Genomic DNA, 27618 nt, shown 5'->3' with positions numbered 1-27618 from the left:
GCCTCGCTTCAGCGCCCGGTGCCAGCTGGCTCTTTCGGCTGAGACGGAGGCGGAGGCTCGGGCCGGCCTGTCGCTGGGGGGGTTCCCCCCCCAAACCCACTACCCACCCAAAAGGAAGCCCTCCACCCAACTCTGCATCTTGCTGCCGGGGTAGCCGGTCCAGCTAGGAATTTAGGAATTGGTGCTGTTCCTTGCGCCCGGGACTTGCAGCCGCCGGCTCCGCTCCAGGATTACCACCCCCCACCCCCACCCAGCGCAGCTGACAGGGGCTCGCTGGGGATCCCTCCTCCCCAGCCCCCGGCCTTCTGCTAGAGCCCGCACCGCTGTGCGAGTTTAAGGAGGAACATGAAGGTAGGTGAGGGGGGTCAAGGTCTAGGAAGAGCGAGAGAGGGCGGGAGAGGAAGCTGACACGGTGGGGAGTTTGGGTGGGAGAGAGTGGGTTGGTCCGGGTGAGGGAGGAAGAGAGAAAGGTTTGAACTGAAGCTGCATTTCTCGAGGAACCAGTGAGTCCACAGCCTCAAATTAGGAGGTGGTGGAGATCCCTGGAGGGGCATGGGCAGTGGGAAGGAGCAGAATTCCAAAAAGGACTTGGGAGAAGGGCCCGCCATTCTCCGGTGAGCCAGCTGGAGACCCCTAAGTGCACCGGACCCGCAGGCCCCAGTGGAGGTCTTTCTGTCCCTCCCTGCTGGCTCCTGGCAGGGTCGCAGCACCTCCGCCTGACTAGCTCCAAGGACTGTAAGGAAGTACTTCTGCTTAGGGCAGTTGTGCCCTGGCCCAGCTGCCCCAGCCCTGCCCCATGGCTGTCCACCTTCCTCCTGACATCATAGGTGGGCTGGCCAGGTGAAAGCCGCTGGCAGGTGGGCCTGGCGGTGCAGGATAGCACTGAGCTGGGAGCACTGCCCGTGGGGAGCCTCCCTGACGTGGTGCCTGAGGGGACATTGTTCAACATGGTGCTGAGGAGGATGCACCGGCCCCGAAGCTGCTCCTACCAGCTGCTGCTGGAGCACCGGCGCCCCAGCCGCATCCAGGGGCTTCGCTGGGTGAGTGAGTCCCCATTGCCTGCCTCGACCTGGCCAGGCCCCCGGGTGGGAGGGGGCCTGGCTTGGTAACGCGGGCATGCTGTGGGTGGCCCGGCTTGCTCTGGGGTGTAGAGTGGTTCTGCTGGGGTGGGCGGTAGGTAGGGAAGCTTGGCTGCAGGGTTGTCTCGTGTGCATGGTCACCAAGTACCTCTATTTGTGCACGGGAGAAGAGAAAAGAGTTTCGTCACTTATCATCACCTCTGTGTACCAGGCATCCGAATGAGGTTCTCGTGTGTTCTCTCAAGGGGATAGTGGGAGGTAGGTGTGAAGTGCTGAGGCCAGGTCAAGTGAGGGGTGAGGTCAGCTTTGTTACTATTCTTGATACGTCACCTTAGCAACGTTCACTTTTAGTGAGCAACTGAACTGCACTGACTCGGCTTTGTGATCTGCTGTGAGGTGGTCCTGGGGACGCTGCTTGGCATCTTGATGGCTTTGGAATCTCAGGGGAGAATTCTGGAGAAGTTTGGAGAACCTGAGATGACTGGAGCTTCCTTTGCTAGTAACAACCTCTCTGAAGTTGAGAGAGTGAAAGCAGGGAAGGAGAAAGAGAGGCAAGGGGGGAGAGAATGGTGGGACTGGGGGTGGGGGTGGGGGCAGGGTAACTGGCTGTAGGGCCCAAATCTTCAGGGAGGCTGGGAGAAGGCTTCTGCTCCCAGCCCCCCTAGACTTGGTAGGGTAACCTCACCTGAGATCTGAGTCTGTTTTGTGTGCCCACTGTTGGGGCTCTGGGAGGGTGCTTGTGTAAAGGGGTGGAAGGAAAGCAGGAGAGGGTGGAAAACTTGGGTAAGCAAGTGCTCTTATCGCCAATACCTTTGAATAGAACGACCACCACCTTCTCCCTCCTTCCTTCTACCCTGCTCAATTCCCATTTATAGTTACCAAATTATGAGGCTATGAGGCCCCCAAGATGAGGGGCAGCAGAAATAGAAAGGAGAATCCAGGTGTCAGTCACCAGCTCCTCCCCCAACCCCTCCCTACCTGGGTCTTCCTGATAAGGGGCCTCTTGGACTTGGGTCCTGCCCAAGATGGGGCTCTGGAGGGGCCAGAGGAGCCCCCCCCCCCCCCCCCCCCCGTCCTGGGCTCAGCCACCAGCCCTCCCACCCCACCTTTCTGGGTCACTGGCAGTAGCTACTGCTTGGAGCCAGTGGGCTGGAAGCCTCCCTCCCTCCTTCCCTCTCAGGCTATAATTACTTGTGCATTTCCTGTCCCCTTCCCAGCTTGTAGAGACTAGGTGGGGGGTGGCAGGAGGTCAGGTGCCAAGGTGTGAGTCTGGGAGCGGGTGGAGGAGGCCTCTGGGCTGTCTCCTGACTCCCCTGAGCCCCCAGAACTTGAAGGGCTGGCGCGGTATGGGAAGGCCGGAAGGATGGGGGTGGGGGCTGCTGGAGTGCGAATGGGGCCAAAGGCACGGGAACAAGGCCCCTCCCCTGCCCGGTGGGAGGGCAAACTTAGATTTGCAGGGCTGGGGGGAGGCTGCCATACCCAATCCTGGTGACCTCTCTGAGGAATGGGGGATGGGGTTGGGTGGCGGTGGTTTAAGCCATTTCACCTGTGCTTAAGAGGTTCTGGGTGCCCGAAGCTGTACCTCTTAGAAAGCCTTTGGCCTATGAAGAGCTCACACGAGGGAACACGTGCCCTGCAGGGAGTGTGAGCACACGCAACTATGCGGGCGAAGGGTAAAAGGTGGCTGTTATAAGGGGGTGGAGTCTTATTCAGACCATTCTTGCTTTTAGAAAGTCAAGAGGAAACCCCGTCAAGCCTTCTGAGATCTGTTCATACCTAGACCAGGGCAAGAGAAAATGAAAGCCAAATTACAACAAGGGGGCTTGAGGTTAGACACAAAAAGGACTTACCAACCACAGTGGCAAAGGTGGCACTGGAATGGGATATAGAAGGACATCTTCTTTGGAAAATCTGAGGGAAGGCTGGAGATCGTTTCTGATGTCTGAGTGCTAACAGAGATGTCAATTTGTCTTAAGGCAGGGGCGAGGTCAGGGAGGCCTCTGGTAGGCTCCATAACCTCAGGGAAACATGGGGAATTGCTCTTTGAAGATCATTACTGGGAGAGGTGGCCCTATTCTTTAACTCAGAAGACATGTAGTACACTTCACAACGGTGCATTTCCTCTTGCTGTGGATAGTAACGCTGTCACCCCAAGGCATCACCCCACCCCACTTACCCTTCCCCTGCCCCACTCATCCCACTTGTCCAAATAATCGTGGAGGCTAATACTTAATTAGTGCTTATGTCCCAGACGCTATTATAAGAGTTTAACCTTTATCATATCACATAATCTTCACAACGGCCCCATAAGAAGATACGGATATCATATCCCATTAAAAAAAAATTATTGAAGTATAACACACATGTAGAAAAGTGAACACTTACGTACAATTTGTTTTTTACAAGATGAAAAATCTTTTAACCAACCCACTTTAACCCCTGTTTTTCAGATTTTATTGAGATATATTTATTTATCATATATGCCATCCAAGTTACAAGCAATATCTCACAGTATCATCACTTAGTTGTGCAATCCTCACACTCATTTTTAGTCCATTTCCATTACTCCAAAAAGAAAAGTATCAGCTAGACGCACAAATAAAAGCAACCCCAAACTCCCCATATCCCTTATCTCCCCCTATTATTGACCCTAGTATTGGTGTGGTACACCAATTACTGTTGATCATCCCCATTTCACAGATGAATAATCAGAGGCCCAGAGAGGTTGACACGCCCAGGGTTTCACAGCTACTCGATGACAAAGCGGGGCTTTGGTGGCAGGCCATCTGGCGGCTGAGCCCCAGCTCATAATCACCACGCTGCACTTCTCTCTTGCTGCATATAGTAACACTGTCACCCCAAAGGGTCACCCGGCCCCACGCACCCTTCCCTCTCCCACCACGCACTGCCCTGGCCTGAGACCTCAGCCTTGACCCCAGGGAACTGGTCCGACGGGTCCCCACGTGGCTGCCTGGCTCTGCGCCGGCGCCTCCAGCCCAGCTCTGACACTCAGCGACAGGGCAGGGTGGGTGGGGCCGGCCACAACACTTGTGCCAGGGCTGTTAGCACCAACTCTTCCACCCTGAGCGCTTTTCATCCAGGAAGGAGAGGAGGGAATGGGTGAAGACCTTCACTCCAACCCATACCACCAGGCAAATCGAAGCGCGAACCCTCAGACCAGGGACAGCTGGGGCAGAAGTTCTTGCACTGAATCCGGATAATAGTATCCATCATGGAATAATTAGGTTTGATCAAGTTATTTGATTTTGACGAAACAGTCACTAGAAGCCAGCCACTGTGCTATTATTGGCTCCTTGGATGCTCATAATAATCCTGTGGACGGGCGCTAGCATTATCATCAACCCCGTTTCATAGAGGAGGAAACTGAAGCTATAGAAAGGTTATAGCCAGCCCAAGGCCACACAGCCAGCACGGATTTGAACCCAGGCTTCTGGCTCCGTGGCCCACACACTTGACCACTGCCCCTTGAATAGCACCCACCCCACTCCCATCTCCCCTGCTTTGGAGATCCCCCAGGTACATGAATATTTAGGGGTCCTGGGGCACTTTGATAAGAAACCTATTTATTTTGTCTAACACGGGGGTAGGCACCATGGGAAATGGCAGGACGTATGGTTGGGAGTGGGCCTTGGAATCAGGCAGGCACGGTGTGAATCCGTATACTGCCCCTGTTTACCCATGGTCAGAGCAAGTTACGTAAACTCGAAGCCTCCTTTTCTCTAGCTGTGAAATAGGATACAAATACCTACCTCCAGGGTCAGAACTGGTATCAGAGTTATTCAGTAGAACCTTACATTTCTAAGTAGTCGTGCAGCTCTGGGTAAGTGATTTCAGCTCTCTGGCTTTCTGTCTTCCTCGGTGGAATGAGATGCCTGAGGTCCCTTCCTTGGAGTTGGTGGGCCAGGACCCCCATGCCTTGAGCCTCGTGCTCGTCCCTTGGGGTAGGAAGGGAGGAGGTGGGAGCAAAGCCTGCTGCTCTGGGGACTTGACAGCGGGGTCATGTGACCTGGCACCTCCCATCCCGGTGTGCCCTGTGGGGTCAGAATAACCCCAGGAAGGGAGTCCGGGCTGGAGCCTGGATTGTGGGCATTAAAGGGAGCTGAGCCAGGGAATGGGGCCACCTGGGCATTTTGACATGAACAACAACAAGTCATTAACATTCAGGCACTGTTTGTCCTGACAGAGGGGCCTGGCTGGGTAGCATTCCTGCCCTTCCTCCGTTCCCCGGCTCCTCCTCCTTCTCGTTTCCTGTCATTAAGTCTCCAGGGCCCTGTGTCTGGCCCAGGGCTATGCCCCATGACCCGGACAGGGAGACCCTTGGGACACCTAGCGACTTCCGCCCAGCCTCAGGCCAGGCGCCTAGGCATGCAGCCGGGAGACGCCCCGCCCGGGCTGGGTGTAGCCCAGCTCCCCAGCCAGGTCCTTTTCAGGGACCTGAGGGTAGGTGGGAAAGCCAGAGAGAGATTGTTGGTGCGAGGAAGGGGAAGGAAGAGAAAATGGGCAGGTGAGACCAAGAAAGTGAGCACATCTGGGTAGCAACTGAGTTTATCGATGGCCATCCGGTGGTCCCGGATTTGAGTTATGCAGGACACCTTTCTTATAAGTCAATGAGGACAGAAAAAACCCGTCTTGCCTATTGCACATCTGATCTTATTTCACGAGCGATCAGAAGAAATCACGCAGGTGGGCATGCTGTGTAAATGCGGAGTGTCCTGCTTTGGGAGGACTCAGAGAGGGTAAGGCATCCTGTCCAGAGACCCACATATTCCAGGAAGAGAAGGGTCCTGAGGGCAGCATCCTGGGGCATAGGCAACTCAGGAGCGCTGCGTGGGGAGAGACCCACACCAAGAGCCGGGAAACCATCTTGGCCAATGTTTCTCTGGCAAACCCTGTCTTCCTGAGCCAGTGCTGTGTGCTGCCAAGGGCTTACTCACTCTTACAGGGTTATGGACCAGCAACATCTTAGGGTGGAAAGGAGCCTTCCAGCCTGAGGGTCCACCCTCAGCTTCACAAAGGACTAAGAGCTCACAAGGATGTATGTGCAGAGTAATGTTGTTGTCGTCGTTCTAGGAAAGTGAATGTTTGTTTAGAATGACAATTAAAATCACAACAGATTATAAATTTAAAAAATGACAAGTAGTGCAGACATTATAAAATCCTAATATCATATTTTTATTAATTAACGGACAGACTTCTAAAGCACTTTTTCTTACATTTTTGGCTGCATGCTCTTTAACTGCCTCTTAATTCCCCGCTGATTTTGGAATAGCATTTACTGTAGAGCTATTAGAAAGATCTTAAGTTATTGATAGCTTAGAAATATTTCAGCCCCACAAATTGTGATTAGTTAATATGATACACATTTTTAAGATTAGTGTCAAATTGGGCAAACATTTAGTAATTTTTTTTTTCTGTATTAGTCATAACATTTCAGGGTTACTTGTGCAGTACCTAATGTTCAAATATTACACATCCTCATTGTAGGGGTATATTATGGGTTTTGTATTGCTTTATCATATTTTCAAATGTGTTCGTGTGATTCATTTCTCTTCAATAACTTAGTATATATAATCAAATAGTCTATTCCCACTTTTGCTCAATGTATGAATATTTCTTATATTAGGATGTTCAGTATTGGTCTAATATTTTTTGTTGCAATTCACTGTTGGGCATCCAAATGATTTTATTGAATTTTGCCCATCCCTACCACTTTATTTTACATTGCATTTTTAGCTGAATTTTCCCTGTTTTTAATTAATAAATTTAATTAATAAATTGCAGATGAAGATGCCCTTAAACATGCCGAGTCAAGAATCTAAAATTTATTGCTTGTTTTACTAAATATTCCAAATCATCTTTCCAAATTGCAATTTAAATAGCACATTTAAGTGTTATCAATTTTTTAAACTTTCGACTTTAAAATAATTTCAAATTCCAGGACAGTTGCAAAACCCATACAGAGAACTCAAACATATTCCCATCCCCTCATATATCCAAATCCACCAATTTTAACATTTTGCCACTTTTGCCATATCATTCTGCCTGTCTGTCTAGCTATCTATCCATATTTCTATCAATTTTCTGAACATTTGAGAGCAGGTTCTAACAAGTCATACTCCTTGAACACATAACACTTCCATGTACATTTCCTACGAAGAGAGGATATTCACGTATGCGATTCCCTTAAGTACAGTTCAAGACATTTAACATTGATTTAAAGCTTACATTCTATATTTCAATTTTTCTTAAGTCCCAATAATGTCCTTTTGAGCCTTTTCTCATGATTCTTACATCCCATCCAGTATCATCTATTACGTTTGTCATTATCTCTTTAGTTTATCTTTTTTAAAAAATGGAAGCTTATATACAACATGAATCTTCTCCTCTCACACTCTCCCAAGCATTCCATTCAGTGGGATTAATCACATTTACAATGTTGCAATACCCTCCCCACCATTCATTACTAGAACTTTCCCTTCGCCCTAAACAGAAACCCTACACTCGTTTTGTGCTAACTTCCCATTGCCCACACCTCTACCCTTTGTAACATGTCATTTGCTTTGTGTCTCTGTGAGTTTGTCTAATGTCTTGATGTTTTCTTTGTGGTTACCATGGGGCTTCTATTTAATATCCTAAATCTATAATGATTTCCTTTGCTTTGATACCAACTTTTCAATAGCATGCATAAACTATGTTCCTATCTACTTCTGTCCCCCCACCTCTGTGTAGTTCTCAGAAATTACATATTTGTACTAAACCATAGATTTATCATTACATTTTATGCATTTGCCTTATATATCCCGTAGTAAGTAAAAAGTGGAGTTACAAACAATAATAATGATAATAAAAACCCACAAGAGCACTGGTATTTGTACTTACCCATGTCCCATGTCATTATCTCTACCTGAGACCTTTATTTCTTCATGTGGCTTCAGCCCATTGTGTAGTGTCCTTTCCTTTCAACCTCAGGACTCCCTTTAGCATATCTTGTTGGGCCAGTCTAGTGGCTTTTTAAAAAATCTGGGAATGTCTTAATTCCTCCCTCATTTTTGAAAGGCAGTTTTGGCAGATAATAGAATCCTTGGTTGACAATTTTTTTGCACTCAGCCCTTTAATTATGTCTTCCTGCTGCCTTTTTGCCTGTGTGGTTTCTGATGAGAAATTGGTACTTCATCTTATAGATGTTCTCTTTGTACATGACGCTGTTTCTCGTGACTTTCAGAATTGTCTCTTTATCTTTGGCTTTCAATAATTTGATTATAGCATAAGTGGTGTGCCATCTATTTGTGTTTATCCTGTTTGGAGATCTTTGAGCATCTTAGGGTGTATATATTCATGTCTTTTATTAAGTTTGGGAAGTTCTCAGCCATTATTCTTTGGATATTCTTTCTGCCCCTTTTTCTCTTTCTTTGCCTTTGGGAGAATAAGTATTTTGGTACATTTGATAGTGTCCCACAGGTTCCTCAGGCTCTCTTCACTTTTCTTCATTCTTTCTTATCCTCAGGCCAGATGATTTCCATGGTCTTATTTATGAATCTTTACTCTGCCAGTTGCAATCTGCTGTTGAACCCCTCTAAGCAAACTTTTTTTTTTTTTAAATCAGAGCATCCATACTTCAGAGAGGTTAAAATGTGTGTATTTTTAAAAGGGTGTCTGAGAATGAGTGAGATAGTAATATTAGTTCACTTACTGCAAGGCGGCCTCATTTTATATTGCAAAATGTTTACAGGTATGTATCATTGGCTGAATGGATTTCATTGCAATATTTTAACTTTCCAGGATTTCTGGTTTTGTTGTTGCTGTTTTTGGTATGTCTCTTTAGTTTATGATAACTCTCAGAGTTAATGTAATTTAGTTCCATCCTGAAGAATGCTGGAAAGCTCATTTAGGTAAAGTTTGTAGCTTTGTTCCTTTTTTTTTTTTTTTTAAATGCAATTGTATTGGTATATGTTCGCATACCATACAATCCATCCAAAGTATGCAATCAGTGGCTCACAGTAAGCAATTTTTATTTCTATTATCATGGTTTTCAGTTCTGTTTGGTTCTTTTTAATAATTTCCATCTCGCTATTGATATTCCCTTTGTGTTCATCTTTCCTTTTCCTGATTTCCTTTAGTTCTTTGTCTATATTTTCATTTAGCTTTTTTAGTTTATTTAGGAACATTAAAAAAAAGCTCTTTTTCTGGAATGTCCTAGGTCTGATCCTCCTCATTAATAGTTTCTGGTGTTTTAATCTTCTCCTTTGCTTGAGCCACTGCTTCCTGTTTCTTTGTATGTTTTGTGATCTTTTGTTGAAGCCTGGACATTTTGATATTTTAATGTGTTATCACTGGAATTTAGACTCTGAGGTGTCTGTTCCTTATGCTTGTATCCAGTTAGTGTCATGACAGCGCTTTCCTTGAATGCCAGGAGCTAACAACAACAAAAATAAATAAAAAAGAAAAAAAAAGAAAATACGTTTCTCTGTCTCTGCAGATTGACTAGTATGAGTGCTCTCCTTCAAAGTTTAGAGAATAGCTCCAGGTCAAAGCAGAGGGGCTTGTCTGATCCTTTCTGTGCATATATCTTGTCTTGGGCAAGCACACGTGGCCCTAGGAATTCCATTTACAGCATTCTAAATGTCCTTAATTCCCTAGGAAATAATGTCCTCGCGGTCCTAGGTACTGCTTGACTGCTCTCCCACAGCCCCTCTGAGCTGCCTTCTACATGCAGGGCACGTTCTAGGACAGAGGCCCTCTGGCCACCACCAGCAGATTGTGCCAGCCACACATGCTCCCAGTAGATGCACCAGGGTTACTCTGCCGGCTCTGGCCGCCACCAGCAGATTGTGCCAGCCACACATGCTCCCAGTAGATGCACCAGGGTTACTCTGCCGGCTCTGGCCGCCACCAGCAGATTGTGCCAGCCACACATGCTCCCAGTAGATGCACCAGGGTTACTCTGCCGGCTCTGGCCGCCACCAGCAGATTGTGCCAGCCACACATGCTCCCAGTAGATGCACCGGGGTTACTCTGCCGGCTCTGGCCGCCACCAGCAGATTGTGCCAGCCACGCATGCTCCCAGTAGATGCACCGGGGTTACTCTGCCGGCTCTGGCCGCCACCAGCAGATTGTGCCAGCCACGCATGCTCCCAGTAGATGCACCAGGGTTACTCTGCCTGCTCTGGCCGCCACCAGCAGATTGTGCCAGCCACACATGCTCCCAGTAGATGCACCAGGGTTACTCTGCCGGCTCTGGCCACCACCAGCAGATTGTGCCAGCCACACATGCTCCCAGTAGATGCACCAGGGTTACTCTGCCTGCTCTGGCCGCCACCAGCAGATTGTGCCAGCCACACATGCTCCCAGTAGATGCACCGGGGTTACTCTGCCGGCTCTGGCCGCCACCAGCAGATTGTGCCAGCCACACATGCTCCCAGTAGACGCACCAGGGTTACTCTGCCTGCTCTGGCCGCCACCAGCAGATTATGCCAGCCACACATGCTCCCAGTAGATGCACCAGGGTTACTCTGCCTGCTCTGGAACCAGGACCAGGGATTGGCCCTGGGAGCATGGGCCAGCTGAGCCAGGGAGGGGGAAGGAGTGCCAGCCAGGACACCACGAGATCCTACCTCTGTTAAGTAGCCTTTTTCCTAGTTGGCCGCTCGCCCTGGTACTGCAATCTTTTAACTGTTTTCTAGAACTTTGAGAAAGATGTTTCCGGTTGGTTCTTGCTGGCTGTTCACTGATTCTGTGTGGGATTCTGTGCCCTGCAGCTTCCTACTCTGCCATCACGATTAGGGTAGGACCCCCAGGCCAGGTTTTCAGCATTTGCTATATTTTAACTCATTTAATCCTTCCAAAAGCCTATGAACAGATATTAGGGTTTTCATCATCCCCATTTTGTAAATAAGGAACCTGAGGCAGGGAGATGTTAAGTGATTTATTTGTTCAAGGCCACGTCACTAGTAAATGGAGAGGCAGGGATTTGAATCCAGGAGTCTGGCTCTGGGGTTTGTATTTTTAACTACTGATCTGAACTGAGGTCCCCAGAGGGCAGGAGATTTACCTCTGGTCTTGTGACTGGGGACATCGGTTGGCTTGGGATGAAGTCTTGTGACCCCAGCCCAGGTGCTGGTGTTCCCAGGCCTCCTGACCCCCTCACTGGTCTCTAATTCTTGTCTCACATTCCCATTCTCTTCAAGCCCCACAGCCCTTCCCTGCAGTGGGGATGCTGGTCTGGGAGCCTGGGCAGGCAGAGTAGGGAGGTCAGGCTTCTCATCTGTGGGGATGCCGTGCTTGGGGATGGCAGGATGGGAAACAGGCAGATGCCTGGTGCTCAGGGGTGGTTGGGAAGTGGGGAAGGGGTGGGTCCAAAAAGCTGGACTTGAAGGCCTGTGTACTGAAGTGCAGACTCTCCCTCCCCTCCCCTGTCCTCAGACGCCACTCACCGACAGCGAGGAGTCCCTGGATTTCAGTGTGAGCCTGGAGCAGGTACCGGCCAGGTAGGGGTGGAGCTGGAAGGGGAGCAGCATGGCCAGGGGCTTGGGGCCTCAACTGGCTGTGCCCTCTTCCCTCCAAGGCATCCACTGAGCGGGTGCTCAGGGCTGGGAAGCAGCTGCATCGACATCTCCTGGCTGCCTGCCCAAACCTCATCCGAGACCGCAAGTACCACCTTAGGCTCTATCGGTGAGTGGGGCCCCTGCCTGCCTCCTCACCCACCTGTACCAGCCTCTCTCCTTTCCCACCCTATTCCAGGCATCTGAGGCTAGCCCTGCTTCTAGCGGAAGAACTGGGGTTGATCCTTTCTGAAGGACAGCTCTTCCCTCCCCCCTCCCCACTGTCCTCCTGCCATTTGATTGGGTCCCATCCCCTGTCCTGTAGGCAATGCTGCTCTGGCCGGGAGCTGGTGGATAGCATCTTGGCCTTGGGTCTTGGGGTCCATTCCCGGAACCAAGCCGTGGGAATCTGCCAGGTGCTGCTGGATGAAGGCGCCCTCTGCCATGGTGAGCCTGGGCCAGAGTGGGGGCGGGATGGGCAGTCCTGGGGAGCCAGGACCAACAGTGGGTGCGTAGGGCTTGGCCTTGCCATATCCACATGGCCTCAATTTCCTCTCACCCTGCCCTATGCCTGGGCCTCTGCCCCACAGTGAAACACGACTGGACCTTCCAGGATCGAGATGCCCAATTCTACCGTTTCCCCGGCCCTGAGCCCCAGCCCGCAGGAGGTCACGAGCTGGAGGAGGAGTTGGCTGAGGCGATGGCCCTGCTCTCCCAACGGGGGCCTGACGCCCTGCTCACTGTGGCCCTTCGAAAGCCGTGAGTCAGGAGCCCTGCGCACCCCCAGTCCCGGCTCTCACGGAGCATTGGGGTTCCGTAGCTCCTTGGATTCGCCTCTGAGGGGCCCCCTCGCTTCTCGCTGAAGGAAGTAACTTGACTGGCCCAGAAGACCTGCGCTCTGGGCTGTGATCGCCACTGACTTGCTGAGTGATCTTGAGCCTCCCCTCCTCCTCGCTGGGCCTGCTTCCTCCTCAGTAATTAAGGGAGCGGGGGCCACGTGATCTCCAGGGACCCTTCCCACTCGGAGACGCAGTAGTGGCTGCGAGAGGGTGGGCGTGGGAACATGCATTGTGGTCCAGTTCCAGCTCCGCCACTTACTAGCTGGGAGTCCTTGAGCCTCTCGGTGCTAGCTTTTCTTCTTAGGACAAGGACAGCAGTGCCCACCCGACAGGCTTGCTGTGAGGACGGGCTGAACTAGTGCCTGGAAAGGGTGCACAGTGTCTGACGCACAGCGCACTCCCTAAAGCTGGGGAAGAGTCATTGTGGGGCGCCAGGCCTGGGGCTGGGGGATGCTGTGGCTCTGGGGCCCACGGCTCACTACTTGCATCCTGTCCGTCCTCTAACTGCCCCTTCCTGTGCCTGCAGCCCCGGTCAGCGCACGGACGAGGAGCTGGACCTCATCTTTGAGGAGCTCCTGCACATCAAGGCTGTGGCCCATCTCTCCAACTCGGTCAGCCCCCTGCCTCGCCCACTTCTGCCCAGCCGCGCCCGGCCCCTTCCCTCCCCAGCAATGTCCCCACACTGTGACCTTCCCTGAGGACCCAACTGCGGGGCTGGAAGATAGTCCCCTCCCCTTCTACCTAAGCATGACATTTTCAGTTTAATTTCTTGCTGCCCCAGCAGGATATCTGCATCTGAAAATCCTCTGCCCTTCGGCCCTTTTCCCCACTCCCTTTATCGCCTGCGGGTCCCTGTGGGCCCTGACCCAGCCACATCTCTGTCCCCCGAGTGCTCGTGTCTCAGCCGCACCTCCTCACCCCTAACCTGGCGCTGTCCACTTGAACTTGCCACAACTGACCCTCCTCTCCCTGCCCCACAGGTGAAGCGGGAATTAGCGGCTGTTCTGCTCTTTGAACCACACAGCAAGGCAGGGACTGTGTGTAAGTTGGGGAGGGGACAGGGAGTGGAGCACAAGGGGCCTGAGCCTGGGCAGAAGCCATGGAGATGCTGCGGGGTCTGATCTGTGCTTTTCTCAGTGTTTAGCCAGGGGGACAAGGGCACCTCGTGGTACATTATCTGGAAGGGGTCCGTCAACGTGGTGACCCACGGCAAGGTGAGTTCTCCCTGCCCCCCAGCTCCCTGCCTGGGGCCCCCCTCCTGCCTTGGCGGTTCTTTCTGCCCTGGGCCTGACCCAGTGAGGGCCGAGGGGCCAGGCTGGGCTGTGACCGAGTCCTGGCTGCAGGGACTAGTGACCACACTGCATGAGGGGGACGACTTTGGACAACTGGCTCTGGTGAACGACGCACCCCGGGCCGCCACCATCATCCTGCGAGAAGACAACTGTCATTTTCTCCGGGTGGACAAGCAGGACTTCAACCGCATCATCAAGGTGCTGCAGCTGGGGCTGGGGAGGGCAGGGGACACTGGCCCCGAGAGGTGACGAGGGGACAGGGCACAGAGAGCCTGTAGGGAGCAGGGGAAGGTAAGGGATGGGGAAGAAAGCTCGGACATGGTGCCCAGTGGTGGGGCTCACACCCCTGGGTATGTGGGAGGAGGGGAAGGGCTGGGGCATGCTGAGGAGGTTGAGTGAGGCCAGGGGACTCAGGACATGGTGTGGGAGACCAAGGGAGGGTATGGGGTTGCATAGTGGGTGGGGGCCTAGGGAACGGCGGGAGGTGGCTTCACCGGGTGGGATCCAGGGAGGAAGGACAGGAGGAGAGGGTGGAGGAGGGCTCAGGCTATGTGAGGGCCCCTGAGGGTGGTGGGAGGGGCTGGTGGGGGGCAGAGCCAAAGTTGTGGGTGTTGAACCGGGTCGGGGAGGGACTGAAGGTGCTTATAGGAACCTCGTGGGGGTTCAGGTCTGGAGTGGTGGGAGAGGCCCCAAAGAGGGAACAGGGAGTCATGAGGGGTATGTTGACCACTGCGTGTGGCTGATTCTCCAGGATGTGGAAGCAAAGACCATGAGGCTGGAGGAACATGGCAAAGTGGTGTTGGTGCTGGAGAGGACGTCCCAGGGCACCGGCTCTTCTCGTCCGCCGACCCCAGGCGGGAACCGGTAACACACTCGCCTGCCCCTTCTCCACACCGGCCTTCCCGCCCACCTCTTCTCCTTCCGCTCCCCAGTCTCTGCTGCCTCCCCCCATGTCAAGCCCCTGCTAGGATGTGCCTCCTGAGTCAGCCTCCCACCCCCCAGCTGGGACAGGGCTGGCCGGTGGGGGAGGAGTGATGTGATCGATTATCAATGTCCGTCCCAGTGGGGCCGTGGGGCATGATGGCACAAGGGCTATGCATTGGCCATTTCTGCCAGGTATACGGTGATGTCCGGCACCCCAGAGAAGATCCTAGAACTGCTGCTGGAGGCTATGCGACCTGATTCCAGTGCTCATGACCCAACAGGTAGGGGTAGGAGACGCCCTACCTGCTCTCGTTCTCACACACCTGCCTGCACTGACTCATCGGGCGGGCGGTGCTCATGCGAGAGGGCCAGACACCCTGCGTGGACTTCATCAGGCCTTGTATTAGTCCATCCGCTGGTGGGCAGGAAGTCCTCTTACCCGTGCACTTGGCTTGGCTGGAGAGCACTGTCACTGGGGCAGGGCATGGCCATCACCCTGGCCTTGGTGGGATGTGGGGGCTGAACCACTCCAGCGGTGCATGCGCCTGTGCTCGGTGGACTTGGCCTCTGAAGCATCCTCCTGTCTCCCCTCCCTTGCCCTGCAGAGACATTCCTCAGCGACTTCCTCCTGACGCACAGCGTCTTCATGCCCAGCGCCCAGCTCTGCGCTGCCCTCCTACACCAATATCCTTCCAGCCTCGGGGCCATGTGCGGGTGTGGTGGGTGGGGCATGGGGGGGGGAGCGGAGAGGTAGGGTGGGGTGTGGAGCCCAGCCGAATCTTCTGACACAGTAGCCTGGTGCCAGCCTTCCTTGTTGGTGGGTCCTTGGCTTCCTGCCCCTCCTTTGCCTCAGGGGTGGTGGGTGGTCGCACTTGGCTGCAGGGGTCTCCTTGACTGGTGCCCACCTTCCATGCGGAGCCCGCAGGGGTCAGTGAGCAGGAGCACAGCTCCTACATCTACAACAAGAGGCAGCAGATCCTGCGGTTGGTTAGCCAGTGGGTGGCCTTGTCCGGCCCCGTGCTCTCTGCCGACCCTGTGGCCACCAGCTTCCTCCAGGTACTTGTTGGGGAGGCAGGTGGGCCGGGAGAGACTCAGCCACGACCGTCTCGGTGACTGTTGGCTCCTCACAGAAACTCTCGGACCTGGTAAGCAGGGATTCCCGGCTCAGCCCCCTGCTGCGGGAGCAGGGGCCAGACAGGCGGCGACTCCACAGGTGATGCCTTGATCTTATCTAAGTGGTCATGTCCGTGGCATGCAGGGAGACAGGGTCTGGGAGCATGAGCTCTGGGGTCAGTCCCCTGCCTGCGAGTCCAGGCTGCACACTTTACAGCACGGCACGCCCTGCTCGGGACGTGAGACCCCATCATGAGGGTTCCTGGAGTCACTGTTCCTTCAGCACTTAGGAGGATGCCTTGCACTCAGGATGCACAGCTGCGGCTGTGATGGCTCCTTTTTCATTAGTCTGTTCTCATATACTTCAGTTAGTTGTTCTGGTCGGTTTCCCAGATGTTCACCCTCTCGGCTTGGGATTGCCCAGTCTCCTACACCAAGCACAAATTCATTTGTAATTCTTCTTTCCTGAGTTCACCTGCTATTCTCACTTCCTCCATCCTACCTCTGTTTATTGCTGGGTACCCTCAGAGCCGGTTCCTGCTGGCTCCCTCAGTACATTTCTTGGGGCTTACTTACCCTTTTCCAGACGTTCCCATGGGGGCAGCTGAGGTTCAGGGGGGCCAAGCGCTCGCCCAAACACGTCCCAGTCCAAAACCCTCGGGCCATTTCTCCCATGAACTCTTTTGCCCTCCCCTGTTGGCCTGGGAAAAATCACAGAATCAGGGTCCAGAACCTGGTTTCCATCCCAGCTCTGCAGCTCTCTGTCATATTCAGCAGGTTGTGCTCACCCCTGAGCCTGTGTGGGGGGGGGGGGCAGTATGGAACCCAGAGCCCTCGTTACCTCCGGGCCTCTGGCCCTGTGGATGTTTTCTGCCTCCGTGGGATGGCTGGCCTCCGGTCTTACCTCCCTTTTCCCTTGTTCCACAGGTTGGAAAATGGCTGTGGGAATGCATCGCCTCAGATGAAGGTGTCCGTCCTGCCCCACCTGTGCCCACCCCCTGCTTCCTCCCTCCACTCCCCCAGGGACTATGCAGCCCATCTCCAGCCCCCGCCCAGGGCTGCGGTTGTGGGTCAGCATCCACGGAGCCCTTGCTGCACGTGGCGCCTTGAGACAGCTTGGGACAGGCCTGGGGCCTCTCCCCTCCAGCCCGCCCCGCCGGAAGGGCTTTGATTGGGACTGGGAGGTCATTCGGGTTCACTGTTAGAGCCTGTTAGCAGTTCCCACTGGGCGCCAGGAAGCAGTCTTGGAGGGGTTCCCAGGGCCTGGTGCTGTGGGAACCCCGAGGAAGGTGAGGTCCTCCCCAGGGGGTCGGAGGTGGCCTGGGTGAGGGGAGCAAAGGGGCAGGGGAGGGACGAGATGTGCCCAGAGGGAGATTTGGTTAAGGACTGGTGGGAGAAGAGACTAGAAAGGCAGGCCAGGGCTGGTTTCGGGGTGTGCAGCACTGGGAATAAAATTCAGCCTCCTTGCCTTGACCTGGCAGGGCCCGGTGCCTCTCCTACCTCCTCCTGTCCCACGGCCTCCTCGCTTAGACTCCCACTGGCTCCTTGTCTCCTATGGGCGAAGCTTGTTCCTACCTTAGAGCCCCTGAACTTGTCTCATTCCACCCCACCCCACCGCTACCCCAAACTTTCTTTCTCTGGCTTCTTGCCTGACTGGGTCCTTCTCATCCTTCCAACCTCAGCCAAGGTGTTGGGCTCTCAGAGGGCCTCCCCTCCCCTGACCTGCTATCCAGAGCTCCCTGCCCTCCAAAATGTCCCTTTTGATTTCCTTCAAAGAATTATTGCCATGTGGAATTGTCTTCTTTGTTTATTCCATACTTGCTTATTTGTTGTTATCTGCTGCATCCCAGCAGGCTTGCTGAGCAAGGGAACTTGACCTCTGTTTCCCCAGTGCTCCCACTCTGCCTGGCATGTGGCTGATGCTCAGGAACCAGATATGAATTGTCCTTTTACGCCGAACTCTGTGCTGGGGGCTGATGATGTAGCCGTGGGCTGGGAAAGCCACCGGGTCCTCGTGGGGCTACCAGCCATCCAGGGATAGAGCTGGTTAAAAAATCTCACAGCGTACAATGGCAAAGATAGCTGTCTTGGAGAGCAGGGAAGGGGAGAGCTGGCACATCGTGCAGGTCCAGGAAAAACATCCCCAGGGAACTGACAGGTACAGGGTAGGTGGGTCAAGAATGAAGTCCAAGAGGGAAGGGGCCGGCCCTGGAGGAATCTTGCGGGGGAGGGAGAGCAAAAGTGGGGCATTAGGAGGGCTGGAGAGCCGGGCAGGGCCCTGCTAAGTGCCGTGGTAAGGGGTTTGGCCTTTGTCCTAAGAGCAACGCCAACCACTGAAGGGGTTGGAGCCAAGGATTGACACGATCCCATTTGTGTTTTGAATAGGCCAGCTAAAGAGTCTGGGCTTGCTCCAGCCGACAATGATGGCCATTGAGGCTGGGTTAGGAAGCTGAATCTGGCTCCGGTCAGACATATTGGGGGAGGGGGACCGGAGGCACCTGAGGGGGAGACAGGAGGAGAACAGTTGGGCCATTGTAGGAGAAAAGGAGGGCGGCCATGCGGTCTGAGGGAGTCCGGGTGTTGGCCTGGGGAGGCCAGGAGACTCATCCCAAAGAAGACTCCAGAACAAGATGACAGGCCAGGAGGAGGAGAGACCTGGGGGGCAGGATGAGGGGGTCAGAGGGATGTATTGCATTTGGGGTGATGGAGCGCAGCTGTGGAAGGATCCGGGAGGCACTGCTGCGTACCGAGGCTCGGAGGAGAGGTCAGCACTGGTGGAAGAGGTCTGAGGGCCCTCCACGTGCAGGCACCATGTGAGGCCAGGGCTGTGGGAGCGCTGAGGACAGCGCTGAGGGACATCTAGGGCAGAACAAGACCCCAAGGTCTAAACCCAGAAGATGTGCCCCATTCGGAGCTGAGAGGAGGAGGAGAGTATCAGAGTCGGAAAGACCCGTCGGGGTGGGCAGGGGAAGCTGCATTGCAGAGGCCTTTTCCCAGCTGGGGCTGCCCCTCAGCAGAGGCCTGGCCATGGCGAGGCCCACCAGGTAGAGCCTGTGAGGCTTGATAGGGGAGTTGACACCACAGATTGTCGGAGGGTTAGAGAACAGAGGGAAGGAGGAGCGGGTGAGGGTTCCAGCTCTGCCACTTAGCAGCTGTATGGCCTCAGGCTTGTGACTTAACTTTTCTGAGCGTTGCTTATTTCATCCATAAAATAAGAATGATGACACTTATGTCAAAGGCCTGTTGTGAATATTAGTTACCCAGCATAATGCCTAGCACATAGCAGATAGTTGGAAGGAGGAAAAGGAAGGGACAACCAAGGACACCTGGGGTGTCTTCATACTAGAAGAGCTGTGACCGACTTGGCAGAGGGGGATGCACACACAGGGCCCCATATCACGCCTGTTCTGTCTCTTCTCCAGGAGCCCTCAGGTGCCTCACCTGGGCTCTGTTCATGTGGCAGTGTGACGTGCCCCCAGTGACATGCCCCCTCCCTGCCTCCTCTCTCCCCGCTCTCTTCTCTTGTTCTCCGGGCCTTACTTTCTTTCCCTTTCAGGCCCGGAACATGCCTGTTTGGCTCCCCAGCCAGGATGAGCCCCTCCCCAGCAGCACTTGTGCCATCCGAGTTGGGGACAAAGGTTGGTGGCCCAACCCAGCGGGGCACAGACCAACATCTGTCCCCTGCTGTTTCCATGTGTCCCCTGTCTGGTTGTCCCCTTGGCCTCGATGTACCTGGCTGGAGGTGGTAGGCTATGATTCCTTGGGGTCTCTGTTCCCAGCTCTAGGCATACTCTGCCTCCTGTGCCCCCTCCCCTGGGCTTCAGGCCCTCCCCATCCAGCTCTAACAATTACATTGTAAGGATCAAAGCTTATCCATCCAAGGCTTCTTAGGGCCCTTCCTGCCTGCCTGGGATCCCTTCCCCAGTGGAGAAGGCCAGGGAGCTCCTGCCACAGCTCAGCTGGGTCTTCCTCTCCAGTCCCCTATGACATCTGCCGGCCAGACCACTCGGTGCTGACCCTGCAGCTTCCTGTGACGGCCTCGGTGAGAGAGGTGATGGCAGCGTTGGCGCAGGAGGATGGCTGGACCAAGGGGCAAGTGCTGGTGAAGGTCAATTCTGCAGGGGGTGAGTTGTGTCTCTGGGTTGGGTGGCCCCAAGGGAGGGGCCAGATCCCTACATTAAGACCGTGATCATTGTGATCTTCCTCTTTGTCATCCTCATCATGACAGTGATGGTTGGCACTTCTGGGAGGTTTGTTACATCTATTCAAACGCTTTGCACACAGTGATTAGGAACATGAGCTCTGGAGCCTGCTGCCTGCGTTTGATGCCAGCTCCATGCTCACTAGCTGGGGTCCTGGGAAAAAGTGCTTTATCCCTTCTCCATTTCATCATCTGTAAAATGGGGATAATAAAAGTACCTACCTCATAGGGGAATTGGAAGGATAAAATGAGTTAATATGTTAGAGTATTTAGAATGGTGTCTGGCACCAAACACTTCATTAGTATTAGCTGCTACTACTATTATCATCATTTAATTATCATTCTATTTGATATATGTCATTATCTACATCAATATATGTGATGTACATATCATTATTATATATTCAGTTAATCCCAAGAACGATCTATTGTAATAGGTGCCTTTATCCTAATTCCAGACAAGGAAACTGAAGCTCAAGGGGATTAGGCAATTTCCCCAAGCTCACACAGTTGAGCTGATAGCAGGCCTTTGAACTTAGGTAATTTTCATTCATTTAGTCAGTCAACAAATATTTTTCAGGTCACCTATGGGCCAGACAATGGGTTGTGAGCTAAAGGGACTGTGACAGAGAAGACAAATGAGTTTGATGGCTAAGAGCATAGATGGTGGAATTCCAGACTGTGTTGGAATCCTACTCCCACCACTTGCTAGCTGTGCAAACCTGGGCAAGGGGCTTAACCTCTCTGAGCCTTGGTTTCCTCATTTGTGAAGTAAGCACTCCAGTGGTTCCTCAGGACTGAGGCAGCTAATGAAGCAGATAAGGTGTGGAAAGCACTTCTCATGGGGCCTGGCACAAAGTACGTGCTCAGAATATGGCAACTCTGATGACTGTTAAGACCTGCCTTCAGGGAACTTGGTACACTCAAAGCCGCTGTTCTCTGTGGAGGGTTGCAGCTCATCCCGACAGCTGGAGCCCAGGGTAGGCAGGCACTGGAGGCATTCAACAATAATGGAATGGGTGAGAAAAGGAAAGGCCTTCTCCTGTCAGGAGGTGGGGACCGACATGATGTCATCCGAGCCCTATGTGCTCTGGAAAGCACTGCTCTCTAGTGGCAATGCAGGGAGTTGCAGCTGTCCAAAGTCAGTACGTACTGAGACCTTGCTACATACAGGCCAGGCACGGCTTAGAACACTGATCTCCAGACTGCTTTGCTCTGTACACAAGTCAGTAATCAATATTTTATTGCAAACCCCAACTCTGTATTATTTGTTTATAAAGCACTAATATTATCTAATTATAAAGCTACACAGAAAATGGATATGCAAATCAGAAGAGAAAAATAAATATAAGTAGAAGAGCTAATATGTCTCCCTGGCCACTTACTTTGGAGGCCATTGGTCTGGAGACTGGGAACTCAAACATGACTAAAAACAGTCACAGTCCACAGGGAGCTGATGGCAATCAACACAATACTTATGTAAGGCATTTTCCCATTTTCAAAGAGCTTTTATATGCATCATGTACTTACAGTCATTATTTCTATAAATTGTATCATCAGACTTGTGAAGCAGTTGGGGCAAGTCATATTGTCTCTATTTTACAAAGGAGGAAACTGAGGCTCAGGAAGGTTGTCGCCTTGCCCGAGGTCTGACTGTCCCAGTAGGAACCCCTTCCCCTCCTTCTCAGGGTGCTGCCCTGGCAGGTGTGGACTTGTGGGCAAGTGCGTCTGTGCATTTAGAGCAGCTACCCAGGACTCCAGCCCCACTCAGGAAAGGGGCCTCCCAGCCTCCCAAACAGGACCTCCACCCTGGCCCCAGGCAGGTCCCTGGCCCCCCTCCCTGGCCCCACCCAGCGCAGCCTCTGCTCTCTTTGCAGATGCCATTGGCCTGCAGCCAGATGCCCGTGGCGTGGCCACATCCCTGGGGCTCAACGAGCGGCTCTTTGTTGTCAACCCACAGGAAGTGCACGAGCTGGTAGGGACCAGGCAGGGTGCCAGGATCTAGGGAGGAACTCTCTTCTGGGAATGGCAGGGGTGGCAGGGTGGCCAGGAGAGGGTCACAGGGAGAAGAGGAGGAGCCCGCCTCTGACTGTGATGGCAGCATCTAAAGGGGGAAGAGGGAGGAGTGGCCTCAGCTGATGGGAGGATTTAATAAATTTTTTTGGGGGGGTGGCATAGCCCTTTCTGGGAACTCCCAAGGACAAAGAGGGGGGTGTGCCCTAGAGAGGGGCTCCCTGGGGCCCAGGGATCCTGCAGAAAGGAGTCCCAGCATCTGAACTGTTGGGAAGGCACCTCTTTGGGGAGCCCCATTCTCCAGCTGTTGCAGCCCCTTAAGGCCCCAGGCCTTCCCTCCCCCCTCAACACTCCTCCTACCAGAGACACAGTCTCTGCCCGACACCCTCTACCCCCACCTCGTGTTTTGCCCCTGGGTATTCTCAGGTACCCAGCCCCTGAGCCTCCTCCCGCCTGCAGACCCCACACCCGGAGCAGCTGGGGCCCACTGTGAGCTGTGCTGACGGCCTGGACCTGGTGAGTGCCAAGGACCTGGCAGGCCAGCTGACGGACCACGACTGGACGCTCTTCAATAGCATCCACCAGGTGTGGGGAGGCCCCTGCGCCGGCGGCAGAGCCAAGAGGAAGAGGGCAGGCGACGGCGAGGGCAGCCAGCCAGCACAGCCCTGATAGCTCCCGCTGCCCCCCTAGGTGGAGCTGATCCACTTCGTGCTGGGCCCCCGGCACCTGCGGGATGTCACCACTGCCAACCTGGAGCGCTTCATGCGCCGCTTCAACGAGCTGCAGTACTGGGTGGCCACAGAGCTGTGTCTCTGCCCCGTGCCCGGCCCACGGGCCCAGCTGCTCAGGAAGTTCATCAAGCTGGCAGCCCAGTGGGTGCCTGTTGGGTGGGTGGGGGGTGGCCAGAGTCCTGGGGCAGCCTCTTCTTCTTTTCTTAAATCCCCTTCCCTGCTCAGAACTTTGCAAAATCTGCCATCCCCTTTCTTCTCTGGGCCCACTTGAGCCTCTGCCTCCTGCTCCCATTGAGCCTGAGCCCCCTGGCCCGGGCAGGTTCTGGGCCCCAGGCTTGGCGGTGGTCTGGGGACGGGTTGCTGTGATTGTGGCTGCGTCCCCTGAAGTTCTCTGGGTCCTCTCATAGCCTCAAGGAACAAAAGAATCTCAATTCCTTCTTTGCGGTCATGTTTGGCCTCAGCAACTCAGCCATCAGCCGTCTGGCCCACACCTGGGAGGTAGGTGGGCTCTGGCATGGGGATGCTAAGGCCTTCCCTTCGGGTCCCAAGTTCAGACCCCTCCCACCCATGGAACCTGGCCGGAGGTGGGGCTCCCGTCCCAGAGCGGCAGCAGCTCCATCCGCCTCTCCTCCCGCAGCGGCTGCCCCACAAAGTCCGGAAGCTGTACTCCGCCCTTGAAAGGCTGTTGGTGAGTGCTGGCCTTGGCTGGGCCTGTGGGCAATTTGACTGCTGGGTTCCAGCCACCCCTCTACCTGTCCTTGGACACTTCGGGGTTCCCAACCCTAGCCTGGGGCTTAATTGCCTCTGGCGCGTGAGTTTGAGGAGCTGGCTGTATGGGGTGAGGGTGGTTGTGTTATGACGGAGGGTGCACAGTATATTGTACCCCTCGGCATCGGGGGGGGGAGGCAGTGGGAGAGCAGTCGCTGGGGCTATGAGACCCTGTGTGAAGACCAGGACAGAGCATGCGGCATGCACGGCCCTGGGGTCCGAGGTATGAGGGCAGCATCCGGGGGACGCCGGACCGCAGCTGCCCTGGCACCAAGCACCCACGGAGCACCAGGGCCCGTCAGACCAAAGGATGAGGAAAGAACTGGAATTTTTTAGGGTTTTCAAGATTTTTAACTGTGTTTCAAGAGTGAGCCAGAGTGGCATTTCTTTTATCAGCTCAGCTCTGAGAGGCCTTGAGAAAAAGATTTATCTCTTTTGCAGAGTCTTTTGTTCATTTTCTGTAAATGGCTGGCTTACCCCTCCCAAATGGGGGTGGGGGGAGCGCCTCCATGGGATTCAGGAGCTTCAAGGGAATTTACCTATGAAAGAGAGAGAGAGGGAGAGAGAGAGAGAGATTTTGAGGCAGGCTCAGGGCCACCTTGACAAATGGCCATGAAGCTTTCCTTGGGGACCAGTCAGAGATCAGGAAGCCCCATACACACAGATTCTGGGCAGTCACAGCTTCCTGGCGGGCCCGTGGTTCAGGCCCCCTCTGCCTGCCGCACACACCACCCTGGTGGGATCTGAGGGTGCGGAGAGGCTGGGCTCGAGTCTCCCGTGTGGCCGTGGGAATGGGCGTACTGCACTCCTGCGTGGGCTGGGGCGTTTGGCTGGGTGGCAGGCGGTGGGATGGCGGGACCCCTGCCCCCTGACTGGACTTTCTTCCCCCGCAGGACCCCTCATGGAACCACCGGGTGTATCGAATGGCCCTCACCAAGCTCTCCCCTCCCATCATCCCCTTCATGCCCCTTCTTCTCAAAGGTAACAGAAACAGCACTTACCTTCCTACCTCCATTTCCATCCAAGCCTGTGCCTGCCTGTCTGTCCAACACCCTCTGAGTGATCACAGTGTGGTGATGCCTTGGGGGACCCAAAGGTGGATTAGGGGTCCCCAGGCTAGGGAGGGACTAAGATATGCAGACAAATAATGATGATGTTGGATGGCCCATAATACAAGGAAATTGCTCCAGGAGGTCAGAAGACAGTTATTGGTCCTTCACCATTCCTAGATCATGGGAGGGAGGAAGGAGTTTGGGAACTTCTGAGAAAAACCCATCTCTTTGCAGACATGACCTTCATCCATGAGGGAAACCACACACTGGTGGAGAATCTCATCAACTTTGAGAAGATGGTGAGTTTTCAGAAGATGGTGAGCGTTTGTCCCAGGAGTGGGCTGGAGGATATAACTGTGGCCTTGGAAGGGACATTGGAGATAGCCTAAACTTGTCATTAATAATATAAATATGGATGCTTATTTTGAAATCGCCCTGCCTTACTCCATCGCATATTGGAAGGCTGATCTCTGTTGGGGGCTGCAGGGTAACAACTTCAACCTCTCACCCTTCAACAAGAGCCCCTTCCAGCCTTCTCTCTAAGTCCTTCCTGACCTCTGTTCTTTCCACTGGCTGGTCCCTGTGAGGTCTCAGGGTGTGTGGCTAAGGAGACTTGACCCCATCTTTTACAGCCCCCTAGGCCCTATGTGTATCCTCGTTCAAAGGAAGCTCAGATTCCCAGCTGTCCCATAGGGCAAGACAGGGGTTCTGCCCCTCAGGCCAGATCCGATGCTCTGTGTTTCCCACAGCGAATGCTGGCCAGAGCCGTGCGGATGCTGCACCACTGCCGAAACCACAGCAACGGTGAGAGGTTTGGTGAGTGGGGAGGGATGGACCCTGCCTTGGTCTGCCAGGGTTGCTATTAATATTCCACCACACTGGTTGGCTTAAACAGGGATTTTATGATCTCTCTCTTTTGGAGACTAGAAGTCCAAGTTCAAAGTATTGACTCCCATGCTTTCTCCAAAGTCTGTAGCGTTCTGTTGTGGCTTCCTCTCAGTCCCTGCCTCCATCCCATGGACAACTGTCTCCTTCTGTGGCTTCTACTCCTTCTGTGCCCAATCTCCTCACTTATAAGATTTCCAGTCATACTTGGTTAAGGCCCACCTTGATTGGCCTTAGTGTCTTCAAAAGTCCTATTTATAAATGATTCATACCCACTGGACTGGGGGTTAGGACTTGAATATACCTTTTGTTGAGGACACGATTCAGTCTAGCCCAGTCCCGCGGATAGGAGGCCCCACCAGCCGCGACCTGGCTGCGGGATCCGGGAGACACCCCCATATCTCTTCCCCTACTGCCGAGCATCTCTGGGCCCTTCCTCCACAAGGCTCTGGCTTGGCCCTATCCCCCTGACTCCCCTCTCTCACCCTCACAGTGCCTCTCTCACCGCTCAGAAGCCGGGTTTCCCACCTGCACGAGGACAGCCAGGCAGCCAGGGTTTCCATGTGTAAGTAGGGGGACAGGGTGGGGGTTAACAATACTTGGCCGTGGCTGACATTTCCTGGGCACTCACAGTCTATCAATGTACATGATGCTGATAACTCTTCACAGCACCTCTAAGACATAGGTGATATCGCTCTCCCCAACTTAACGATGAGGACACAGGCTTGAGAACTGAAGAGACTTGCTGAAGATCACACAGTTAATTAGGGATAGAGTTGGAACCCAAACACTCTTACTCCAGAGCTGCATTTTTTAAAAATTGGACTTAGTTACATGAAATTGCATTCATCATAATCCACGGTTCATACCACACTGTTGTCACTGACCCTTTATTTGATTTCATTTATTTTATATTCGTTTACCAATATAATGGACATCTCTGGACCCACCACCCAACCCAAGCACAAGAACATTGCCACTAACTCACATCTCCCTATACCATGCTCTCCTCTCATGTCCCCTTCCTCTCCCCATCCAAGGTACCCGTTATCCTGGATTTTGAGTTAATTAATTAACAAGAATAGCTTTATCAGATATATATTATACCCCAACAAAATATTCTTTCGTTTTAGTTGGTTTTGAACTTTGTAAAAAGTATGTCATTTGGGCAACCTGCTTTTTTCAGAGTCTACTCTCCTAATCACCATGCAATTGTGACCCCTAAATCTGTGGGGGGTGGGCGGCAGGAGCAGTGGAGCCTGAAGCAATTGGAGATGAGAAGGGGGGGGGATGGGTGGTGGAGGGAAGAACGCTGAGGCTGCCCCTTGGTGGGTTTTACAGCGTGGCCTTGGTGCCTCCTGACTGCTCTCCCCCCGCCAGGCTCGGAGCCGTCCCTGAGCACCCGGAGTCCAGCCAGCACCTGGGCTTACGTCCAGCAGCTGAAGGTCATCGACAACCAGCGGGAACTCTCCCGCCTCTCCCGGGAGCTGGAGCCGTGAGGGGGCTGGGACTGGAGCAGGCGCTTCCGGCAGGATGGGCCATGCCGGGAAAGCCAGGGCAGGCCCGGGCCAAGAGGTCCACAGGCTGGCCACACTGGACAGGGCTCTCCGCGGAGTGCACTCGAGGCCCTGGAGCGGGCAGCGTGGAGGCAGCTGTCCCCTGTGGTGGATGGTGGCCAAGGAGGACCTTGGATTGGAACTGAACCGGGACCCCAGGCCAAGGAATGGGGTGGGGTGGGACAGAGAGGCCCTGAATGCCTGAATGTGGGTGGAAAGAGCTGAGCAGGCGCTGGACTCTGTGTTCAATAGAGATCTCTCCACAGCAAGATTTTTCCAGATTCTGTGTCTTGTGGCTTTGTTGTCCAGCCATCTGCAGGCCCCTGTGGTTTGTTTTCACAGTGGACTGAGAGAGAATGTCTGCATGTGTGTGGCATGTGTGTGACAGGGGTAGGGGCTGCTGCAACTGCTGTTTTCCCTGGGTGGAGAACAGAGCCAGGAGTCCTGCTTTTCTTTCCATGGCATCTGAGATAAACAGTTAGGTGTGGTCAGGGCTTTTTGTACGGGAGTGGTGGTCCCTGAGGAACTTCATTGTTACCGTAAATTTTAAAACTCTGTGTGTATTCTGGGGCCAGCCCTGTGGAGGGTGGGGCAGAGAAGGCAGAG

The 27618-nt window shown here is 53.6% G+C and overlaps 1 protein-coding gene across 2 annotated transcripts; it reads left to right on the top strand.

Annotated features, from left to right (window-relative positions):
* RAPGEF3 (Rap guanine nucleotide exchange factor 3) lies at window positions 1-27293 on the top strand. Of its 2 annotated transcripts, none has more exons than XM_077170679.1 (28): window positions 1-351; window positions 828-1040; window positions 11520-11573; window positions 11662-11768; window positions 11964-12085; window positions 12229-12397; window positions 13004-13088; window positions 13458-13518; window positions 13615-13691; window positions 13821-13967; window positions 14521-14633; window positions 14886-14974; window positions 15299-15377; window positions 15599-15749; window positions 15824-15906; window positions 16734-16773; window positions 19363-19444; window positions 19784-19930; window positions 21885-21982; window positions 22480-22605; window positions 22711-22892; window positions 23159-23249; window positions 23389-23439; window positions 24413-24500; window positions 24806-24870; window positions 25321-25375; window positions 25950-26021; window positions 26837-27293. In XM_077170679.1, the coding sequence occupies exons 1-28, from the start codon at window positions 346-348 to the stop codon at window positions 26953-26955; spliced, it is 2772 nt and encodes a 923-aa protein (XP_077026794.1). In that variant the 5' UTR covers window positions 1-345; the 3' UTR covers window positions 26956-27293. The 2 variants fall into 2 exon arrangements, with proteins under 2 accessions (XP_077026794.1, XP_077026793.1); XM_077170678.1 differs by having other exon boundaries at window positions 25321-25387.
* Window positions 27294-27618: the final 325 nt, after the last annotated feature.

This window comes from Tamandua tetradactyla, chromosome 7 (genome assembly GCF_023851605.1).
Source record: "Tamandua tetradactyla isolate mTamTet1 chromosome 7, mTamTet1.pri, whole genome shotgun sequence".
NCBI lineage: Eukaryota > Metazoa > Chordata > Mammalia > Pilosa > Myrmecophagidae > Tamandua > Tamandua tetradactyla.
This window is presented reverse-complemented; position numbering and strand designations above follow the sequence as displayed.